Source organism: Curcuma longa, chromosome 1 (assembly GCF_044706935.1).
Source record: "Curcuma longa cultivar G26 ecotype Majalengka, Jawa Barat chromosome 1, ITB_CL_G26_1.1, whole genome shotgun sequence".
In the NCBI taxonomy this organism is placed as follows: Eukaryota; Viridiplantae; Streptophyta; class Magnoliopsida; order Zingiberales; family Zingiberaceae; genus Curcuma; species Curcuma longa.
This window is the reverse complement of record NC_133861.1, coordinates 20,456,974-20,468,080: the sequence shown is the minus strand read 5'-3', so window position 1 is coordinate 20,468,080 and position 11,107 is coordinate 20,456,974. Positions and strand designations below refer to the sequence as shown.

General features: G+C 28.6%; 2 protein-coding genes across 2 annotated transcripts in view; one reads left to right on the top strand and one right to left on the bottom strand.

The window, feature by feature from the left end:
* The first annotated feature begins 4,287 nt into the window (after positions 1–4,287).
* LOC141816058 (cysteine proteinase inhibitor 8-like) lies at positions 4,288–4,692 on the top strand. The gene has a single exon (XM_074703923.1). It carries the CDS (start codon positions 4,288–4,290, stop codon positions 4,690–4,692), a length of 405 nt encoding a protein of 134 aa, XP_074560024.1.
* A 5,062-nt stretch (positions 4,693–9,754) lies between these two features.
* LOC141825886 (putative zinc transporter At3g08650) overlaps positions 9,755–11,107 on the bottom strand; it is a 2,652-nt gene continuing 1,299 nt past the window's right edge. Inside the window, exons 2-3 of the mRNA XM_074713161.1 lie at positions 10,851–10,868; positions 9,755–10,783 (exon numbers count right to left, since the gene is read on the bottom strand). Coding sequence (XP_074569262.1) covers positions 9,970–10,783; positions 10,851–10,868 — 832 coding nt within the window. The 3' untranslated portion in view covers positions 9,755–9,969. The remainder of the gene's footprint in view (positions 10,784–10,850; positions 10,869–11,107) is intronic.

Here is an 11,107-nt window from a genome sequence, read left to right as displayed (position 1 = left end):
CTAAAACGTTAGCAAGAGGAAAGCGATTAATTTTATTTGCATGTCACTATACATTTTTCCCCTCTAGCGATCCACGAAAAGCTTCCGCTATACCAACAGATTGGTTAAGAAATCTCCAATCCAACTCAACTTAAGGAGGTTTGCGAGTTAGGCGAATCAACACACAGGTCTATTAAAGATATATAAAAGGTTGAAATTTTTACGTTTAACTTGCAAATTAGGTGGGTTAAGTCCACGAGTCTACTATATATATACATATAATATTAAAAATTTTAAATTTGATTGTGGATTAGGTAAGTTAAGCTTACGAACCCATTAAAATTTTTATTTTTATTTTAAATTTTAGAATTAAGAAAAAATCTAAACCCACATGTCAACTCCACCGCCCCTCACTTGAGCTATAATTTTTATACAACAACAAATAGTTAGTGAAATTAAATGATGATTCTAATAAACCCTACCTAATTATTTAGAGGTTATTCAAATTTATTTATTAAAAATCATTTTTGGCAAAAATTAAAATAATGCTCTTTGTTTTTTTATTGTCAAAAGGGGCACCTTGATTTTTAAAATGTTAAAACAATGCTTAATTCCTTTTTTATTTAAAAAATGGCTTTCATCCAATCCTGTAGCTTTTACGAAAATTATTTAAAGCAAAATTGCTATACGTGTAATATTATTATATATAAAAATTAATTGAATCAAAATTATTAACAACATTTCAAATTAGCCAATTTTATTTTAGTTTTTTTTCATCAGAGTAAATTTAAAAAATATAAAATGATTTAAATTCACAATCAAATTTTCTAAGAATCAATGGAATAATCCTGATTGAGAATTGTTCTTAGATATTTCTATTTGTACTACTCATGTTTTATCAGGTTTGTTACCTCTGGCTTATAGGACATAGTTGAATTGGTTACGACGGAACAAATTTATAAAAGAGGATAAGGGTTCGAATCTTAACGAAGCCGCACGATACCCTTTTCCGTCGTGATTAAGAACTGTTGGAGTGACAGATTCTACCCTTTTGCAGAAGAAGAGGTTGCTACATCGTACAATAATTTTATTCAAAGCTTTTATAACATGTGATAATTTTATCTACACTCACTGATACATAGAAGCTTTTGACTAATATTACTATAATTACATTTAATTTAAATAAAACTGTTACATATTTTAGCAATTTTAATTAAAATGATGAACGCAAGATATTTTTAGAATAAAAAATAAAATAAAATATTATTTTAACATGACTACAAATAGAAAACTTCAGTCAATTAATAATGAAGGTTAATTGTGGGTGACTTTAAATTTATTTTGATAGTCAATAAAAATTTGTATAAAATCCAATCAATTACATCTAAGATTATTATCGGTTCGAGTATTATCAAATAAATAAATAAATAACAAACTCAGTGCACTTTTGTTACCTTCACTTCTATACGCTCTCATAGTCTCTTACAAATCTTGTTTAGATACGACCTTGAATAAGAGTAAATTCCATTCTCATATTAAAATAATTAACTATATAAAAAAAAATTGATTCAACTTATTAAAGAATATATATACATAAAATATTTTTCATATATTTTTATATTAACTTAATTATTTTTAAATTTTAATTAAATCACTTCAATATATTCAAAATGATCGTAATATTGTATGTTCATGCATGCCAATGTTAGAAAAGTGAAGTTTTAGAACAACATAGTTGGCCTATTGAATAACTTTAAATATGAATGATTAATGAAAGACTCTCTTTCTCATCTGTCTGGATTACAAATTCAAATGATAAATTTCAATTAGTCATATTGATTCAATCCCTGGGATGACCGGTTTGGCCCCATAGAAATTTCCCACCGGCCACCAAGATAAATCGGGAAGCGCACGCAGCGGCCAACTCAGATGTCCAACATCCTTTGATTGTGATCCCCATTAATTGTACACCGTGTGGGGATCAAACCATAAGTGCTTAGGTGACAATCCGAATATCCTATCGCGGCACCATTGGTCCGGAGACCTGGACTACAAATTCAAAGCTTAGATTACACTTAAACCTATTTAATTCGTATGTTGTTAAATACTAGATTGGTCACTCGGTTTAATTTTTTCTTTTGTCTCAAAATTGTAATGACATTAATGGCCGAATCAACTGACGATTATTAATGTATATTTATGAATAACAAATATGAATGTTTTATAAATAATGTTCACCAATAAAATTTATAAATTATATTTATTAATAAAATTTTGAGTAATATGATAAATGAATAAATAAATAATTTTTAAAATAAATAAATAAAATTATAAAACTTGAACTATAAGTTAATGCTCATAAAAAAAACCAAGTCTAGTTTGACTTGATTCATTATTTTAAACTCCATTTGAATTGGCTCGATTACCTTATCAAATAAATTTGAATACTCTAAAATATAACTCGGCTTATTTAGATATTTTGAAGAAAATATTATATTTTTAAAATCGAGGTGTTGTAAGATTTGATACTTGAAATATGATACAAAATCAATATTCTAAATCCTCCAACAAGTTCAGCCAAATGATCTCATTCTCGTACTTGTACCCTACAATCACATTCGCGCAATCGTTCTAATTTTGCAAGATCGAGACCGAAGTCGACTATGTGACAGCTTCGGGGGTTGAGTTGTAGTAAGGAGTTGAGTTCGATTTGAGCTTTAATTTTTAAGCTCGAGTTCGATTCGAAAATGACTCATTAAAAAATTAAACAAGCTTAATTAGAGCTCGATTAAAAAATAATTTATTTAAAAATTAAATGAGATTAGTTCAAACTTAATTGTAAATTCGAATATATAATATTTATTTTTATAGTGTTTAATTTCATCACTAAAATATAAATTAATAATGAAGGTTTAATTCCGTCGCTAAATTAACGATAAAATTATAAACTTTCGTCCCTAAATACTTTTATTTTTTAGTATTTAATAGTCTAAATTGTACCACACCTTTAGGGGACATATATCTTTATACTATTGAACGATGATAAATAAATTTTATCGAATCGAACATTAACCTTATTCAAGGACATCTAATTCCTTTACCATCCTAAACACTATCATAGTATTTTGAACTAAACTGTTGCACTATACCATCAAACTATTATAATAGTAATTAAAATTTTATTCATAAGTGTTTTAGTATCAAAATTACTATAAATGTTGAAATGTATTTTTAATTATCTTTTAATATTTTTTTTCAATATATGATCGTTTTTTTATTTTTGCCCTTGCTAATTTATATATCTAATAATTATGATATTTCTTACTTAACAGAATAAATTAAAATATGGAAATACTAATTACTCTAAAACTGTAAATATATTAATTTTTAAATTTTGATTTCTCAACAAAACAGTGCAATTAATTCAAAACATGTGATTATGATTTCAATTAACTTGATTTTGTTAACTTAAATAAATTAACGTATAGTTAATTAATTTCTCTACTTATCTATATTAAATACCAAAAGCTAAAGAAAAAAGCAATAAAGGCTTCTCCAGATTTCATGCTATAAAACGTTTTTTAATTAAATATTTTCTATATTATAATTAATATTTTTCATTTAAGCTCCTGCCATTTTTAGGCTGTTTTTCTTTTTCAGTTACAACCGTAAATTCTTTCTAATTAATTATTTTCCTTTTAGAATTTTCTTAAAACACCCAATTTCTCACTGGCATCCAATTTTTTATTCAAATATTTATTTGCATTAAATTAAATTAATTAGAAGACTACGAATTTCTGGCATTTTACAAAACATAAATGAAATTAATATCCGTTCGAAAAATATTTACTTCAAAATTAAAATTATTAAATTTCAATCAAAATCAAACATTTTATCGAATTTAAATTTATAATATTTTTATTTAATTATTCATATATCGTTGACTCAAATAAAAGTTTAACTATCTTTATACAAGATCCGAAAATAATTCAAGTTGAACTTGAATTTAAATCCTTTCAAATTATAATTCAATTATACTCAAATAAATCAAGGCGTATCAAATTCAAAATCAAATTTAATTCCAAATTAAGATGTAATTAAAATTATTTATATTTTTAAATTTTAAATTTAATTTAAATATTAAATTCGAATTTAAATATTAATAATTTCATAGTAATCCGATATAATTTCACCTGTGACACGTCACGCATGACGCACGCAGCCAAAAAACCAGCAACCTCCGCTCTATAAACGACTCCACCTTCTCATCCTCATCCACTCCAAGTTAAGCGGCCGGCGCCGGCGGCCATGATCAGGATGACGCCCCTGATGAGGCCATCCCCGCTTCTCTTGTTCCTCCTCTTCTTTGTTGTTCCAACAGCTGCCCGTGAGATCACTGACACGTCGCCTTCGAGAAGGATCCGCACCCACAGGCTGCACGGCGGGTGGAGGCCGATCGAGGACGTGGAGGACTCCCACGTCAGAGAGATCGGCGAGTTCGCCGTGGAGGAGCACAACAGGCGGGAGCACGGCGAGCTTACCTTCGATAAGGTGGTGAGGGGTGAGAGGCAGGTGGTGGCAGGGAGCAACTATCGCCTGGTGCTGCGGGCCAGGGACGCCGGCGGCTCGCCGGCCGACTACCAGGCCTTGGTGTATGAAAGGGCGTGGACCAATACCAGGCAGCTCAATTCTTTCGTGCCTATTGAATCGTAGTTTCTGTCGACTTCGGATCCAGAAACTTTATAGCCTCCTGTTGATCGAAAATAAAACCCTCTGAGCGACCTTCCTCACATTTTCGAAGTTATCTTTCTCTCTCATTTTTAGACGAAATATGGATTTTCATTTTTGTAAAAAAAAAGGAAATCTGTCACTGCACGGTCCTATACGATCAACCATACGATCATCTATAAAAAAAAAATAAATCAAAAAGATATAATTGACTACAACAAAGGAGGATATTATCTCGACTTCATCGAAATTTAAACCATCAATTATTTCTGCAATTTTGCTCATTATAACCAGCAATTTATTTATGCCCTTGAGGCGAAATATGTATTTCCGTTGAATCATAATAAGGAAGTTTAATTTGAAATTAATTCAATCAATTTCTTTCAAAAGAATAATTAATAATCAAGATAATACAAGTTAAATTTTTTTCAAGTTGATATTAAATATTTAATTTAAGTCGATTAATTTTAAAAATAATCGATTCAATTTTATGAATATTTTTCATTAACTGATCATCGTTCTTAAATCATCTTATCATTAAAAAAAAAATCATAATCAGGAAGTTTAATTTGAAATTAATTCGATCAATTTATTTCAAAAGAATAATTAATAATCAAGATGATACAAGTTAGATTTTTTTTAATTGACATTAAATATTTAATTTAAATCGATTAATTTTAAAAGTAGTTGATTCAATTTTACGAATATTTTTCATTAAGTCATCATTCTTAAGTCATCTAATCATTAAAAAAAATTATCCATTAATTTATCAAGGTATATTTTGAATTTGTCGAGGCATATTTTGTTTGTTTTTGATAATTGCATTAAGTGCAAATCAAAAGTGCATAGAGCCTTTATAATCGTTCTCTTATAAAGTTAATAAATATGCTTATTGGCTCATTAACTTTATTTATAAATATTAACAAAGAGATGTTCAAGTAAATCTAGAAGTAGGTAAATTTAGAATATAATTTTTATATATTTAAAAATTAATTTTTTTAAATATTTATCTCTATTATAATATAAATTTTAATCCTCTGAATTGCACCATACTGTAGGATATATATTTAAATAAATTTTACAACATCTCACTCATTTACAATATATAATAATATTATTCTAATATTAATTTAAATTATTTCAATTAAAATTTCTCCATAACTATTTTAGTAAAAAATATTATAAATATTAAAATAAAAAGTATTTTTAGCTATCTTTTAATATTTTTTTCCAATATATGATCATTTTTCTTTTCTTTTTTAAATTTTACCCTTGTTAATTTATCTAATAATTATAATATTTCTTACTTAACAGAAAAAATTAAAATATGGAAATATTAATTACTCTAAAATTGTAAATATATTAATTTTTAAATTTTGATTTCTTAACAAAACAGTCCAATTAATTCAGAACATGGGATTATGATTTCAATTAACTTGATTTTTTAACTTAAATAAATTAATGTATAGTTAATTTTTATACTTATCTATATTAAATACCAAAAGCTAAAGAAAAAAGAAATAAAGGCTTCTCCAGATTTATAAATCCTTTTTTAATTAAATATTTTCTATATTATAATTAATATTTTTCATTTCAACTCATGCGATTTTTAGGCTGTTTCCTTTTTCAGTTAAAACCGTAAATCCTTGTTAATTAATTATTTTCCTTATAGATTTTTCTTAAAACATCTGATTTCTAGCTGGCATCCAATTATTTTTTATTCAAATATTTATTTGTATTAAATTAAATTAATTAGAAGACTACAAAATTCTGACATTTTACCAAAAATATATGAAATTAATATTCAAATATTTAAAAAATTAAAAAGCTTTTCAAATTTGTTAAAAAATATTTTATTCGAATTTGAAAATTTTGAATTCCATTTAAAGTTGAGTATGTTCGATAATTTTCTTGAGTTGACTTCAAATTTATAATATTTTATTTAATTATTCATATATTATTCGTGAGTTGAACTCAAATTAAATTTTGATTATTTTTACATCATTTTAATTTAAATATATTCAAATTAAGATTCAAAAATATCCTCATTTTTTTAAAACATGATGCATGTAGAGGACGGATGAGAAATTAAAAAATTTTATCAATATTGCACGTAGAAGTTGGGGGTATGAAAGGTTCTAAAATAAATAATGCATGCTCTTTAAATAAGTCTCTGTTCGTGGAGGAGGAGGAGGAGAAGATTATGATTATCTATCTCTGTCATCTTTAATCTTGTCCTCAAAGAGATTTGTGGCGAAAATCAATGTCAACGTTGTGGAATACGAGCGGACGGAAAAACAAGATACCTAAATAGATGAGTTAATTTAAAAATTAATATTTAAAAATTAAGATAAAATTATAATAAAATATTTTTGAGTTCTCTTTTCTCTTTACATCCCAAATCATAGTATAAAAAATTATAATGATTCATGAACGTGTAAAAGTGAAAATTATCTATCTTTGCTCTTTTCATTCTTAACTTATTTTATCCCAAATAAAAGTCAAAATTCACGTTCCTTTTATTTACTCTTCCCTCTCACCCTCCTCCCAAACAAAGCAGTCATGTACAATACCATTTTTTCAAAAATGTGCCTGATGTTAAAATTATTAAAATGCCCCCCTCTTGAGCTATAATTTTTACACAGTAAGACATAGTTAATGAAATTATAAATAATGAGTCTAATAAAATCTACCTGATTATTTAGAGGTTATTGAAATTTATTTATTAAAAATAATTTTTGTCAAAAATTAAAATAATGCTCCTTGTTTTTTTATTGTCAAAAGGGCACCTTAATTTTTAAAATATTAAAACAATGCTTAATTCCATTTTTCATTTAAAAAATATCTTTCTTCCAATACTAGAGCTTTTGCGAAAATTATTTAAAGCAAAATTGTGATGCATGTAATATTATTAAATAAAAAATTTAACTGAATCAAAATTACTTAAATATTTTAAATTAGTCAAATTTATTTATTATTATTATTTATAATTCAGATATTTAGTTATTTGAATCAATTAATTAATCATGAATATAACGGCCCAACACGGTCGACCCTACCACCATCTATGAAGAGGTGAATCGAAAAATTACAATTGATCATGACGAGAAAAAATATTATTCAGCTTCACTGAGATTCAAACTTTTATTTTCTTTTATAAGTCTGTTATGTCGTAATTAACTCAGCTATATATGCCCAAGACTATAATTTTAATATTCTTACTACAATGTATAATAGTTTCATTCAAAGCTATTATAACATGTGATAATTTTATCTAAACCCATTAATAATAGAAGCTTTTGACTAAAATTGTTACAATTAAATTTAATTTAAAATAAAACAGCTACACATTTTAACAATTTTAATCAAAATTGTTAATGTGGAAGCAATGCGCTAATTAAATTTACCATGACAAAGATATTTTTTAGAATGAAAAATATGATAAAATATTATTTTAATATTTTTAAAAATTGGAATCCGCTTTGGACGAAAATAATAATAAGAATTATACTTTTGATTTTTACCCATAATTTTTTTAGATTTAGATATTATTGATATTATAATTTTTTAATTGTAGATCTAACAGATATAAAAATGATATTCTTTTTAAATGCTTAGCATATTATAAATAATTTAAAATTTAATATACATATATATCTACAGAGAGAGAGACTATTTTTTGAGTAAAAAAAGTGTATTCCTCATGTTGAACAAATATTCAAAGAGCACCTAATCTTTTTTTTTCATCTAGAAGAATTTGTGTTTAAATAATATTTTAGCAAATTTTTTTCCAAAATAGTTCCAATCCATATTATAATTTTCTATTTTATTTAATTATTTTCAATTTTAATTAAAATCACTTAAATACAGTCAAAATGATCGTAATATTGTATATTATCTTTCAATGTGAATGAAAATGAATAGACGAATAACTTCACATTGAGAGTTTTAGAAAAAAAAATTATAGACTAATTTTAAATATAGTAAATATGCATGAATAAAAGGCTCTCTTTCTTATATACGCGGATTACAAATTTAAAACTTAAATTATATTTCAGTAAAAAGGTGGAATTCATTATTTTAATGATCTCACACGATATATCGGTCTCACGATCATCTGTGAGAAGGTAAAATGCGGAAAATTATAATTAACAACTACGGGAAGGGCATTGCATCGATTTTACTAAGATTCAATCCTTGTCTGTACCGCACTAACTAACTCAGTCATGTCTCAGGCAAAAAAAAAAAAAACTTCATCACATTGAATCTATGTGAATGTGACTTGTATGTCAAATATTAAATTGGACGAGGTAAAAATTATCTAAGTAGTTCGGTCAATATTTTGTCACTAAGGTTAATTTTTTTTCCCTTGCCTCAAAATTATAATGGCACATTAATAGTTGAACCAAATAAAAGTACATGGTTGATGTCATGATGAGCTAACTGGACCCCTCATGAAATTAATGCATGTTGATCTGATGTCATGCTATAGACGAGGAGTCATGAGCAAAAAGAACAAGAATTGTGAAATTGCTTTCCGGACATGACTAAATTGATTAATAAGGGACAGATTTATTGAAATGGATAAGAATTGAATTTTGACAAAGTCGATAATACTCTCTCGTAATGGTTAACTGTAGTTTTTAGATTTATTTTCTCACAGATGGTTATGAAATCGACCAATGCAGATCGCTAGAATAATAGATTTTATTTTTTATTGAAATAAATTATATTTATTAATAAAATTCTCATTAATATGATAAATGAATAAATAAAATTAAAATAACAAATAAATTTATATTATCAAATTTAACATTATAAAATTTTTAAATAATCAAACAGACTAAATTCAAACTTATAAAAAAAAATTAAATCAAATTTAAATAATTATTTTAATAATTTAATTTATTTTTAACTCAATTTGATTTCATACTATTACTTTATTAAATAAACTTGAATGAATACCATGAAGCTAGACTCAGCATTTTTGCAATCCTAATGATTTTGAAAAAAAAAAAAAATTCTATTTTTAAAATCCATTCACACATGCTACAGACGAGCAACTCAACTCCATCATAATTCATGAATGTTCAATGTGTCTAATGGGTTTAGGGTGTTGTAAGATTTGATACTTAGAAATATGATACAAAAACCAATTTCCCAAATCCTCCAACAAGTTCAATGAAATGATCTCAGTCTCATACTCGTACTTCGCTGCCCCTACAATCACACTCCTGCTCGATATCATTCCAATTTCGCTGCCTATGTGACGGCTTCGGGGGCTGAGTTGCAGTAAGGGGTGTGCAAGCAAACCAGCCTGGTCGACATCAAACAGAACGATGCAAAGCCAATCCCCATGAGGAGACCCAAAATGCTCTTCCTTGCCTCGAGCTTCAGTGCCCGCTGCAATATCGTACCGAAACTAGGAACCAATGCGCCGCAGGCAAAGACCATCAAGTAGTCGAGGCCGCTGTAATCGATGCCGGCAAGAATAGCTCCGATGGCTGATGCAGGACCGGCGAGTCCAGACAAGGCTGCAGCAGCTAATGCCGCTTTCCAGCTATTTGTGGCTCCGAAGATACAGCTCGCAATGGCAGCACCTCGCGGGAGCCCATGCAGTGAGACTGGAATAACCATGTGGCGACCGAGTCCATACGCCTTCGGGGCTGCCACACCTAGAGCAAGCCCCTCTGCTAAGGCATGTAGAGAAATAGCTCCGCAAGCGCTGAATGATTGGAGAGTGAGAGCGCTGAAGGAACAACTAGATGAATGTGCAATCTCGTTGATCGAGGACTTTCTGTGCCGGAACAGTCGCAGCACGCTGGCCGCAGCCATGTTGTAGAGGGCGGAGCCTGCTATGAGGAACAGTGAAAGGGAAAACAGTCCGATCTTTAACGACGCAAGTAGCTGGAGCGGCCTCCATACGGCGAGAACAAATGCTACTCCAGAAGCCATGCCCATGAGAATGGAATGCTGCAGATGGAAGGCGAGTGCAAAAGCGACGAGGATGATGCCGCCCAGCAATGGTCCAAGACCAAAGAGTAAAGACACTAAGAAACCAGATTTGTCTTCGAAACTGCAATTAGATGTTAGTGACATGATCTTCAGTATTCTCCTAGAGAATACGACCGATACAAACGAACCTGGAATCGTCGCTAAAACTTTTGAAGCACTGTGCTCAAACTTTCATGAATGCTACAGCAAGGGTGCCTGCAGAAGCAACTTGAGATGGAACAGCTTCCTGAAATCAGAACAGGGAAGTGACCAGGAAAGATCTGGATATGAAGGCGACCAGAGAGAGATATCGACTGGTTGATTACCTTGAATGCATCGGGAGAACTTCTGCAATGACCATCCAGATCATGCATCCAGCAGCAAAACCCGTACAGAAAGGCAGGAC

Coding starts and splice junctions, on each gene's coding strand:
- LOC141816058 (XM_074703923.1), top strand. CDS start 4,288: ATGATCAGGATGACGCCCCTGATGAGGCCATCCCCGCTTCTCTTGTTC.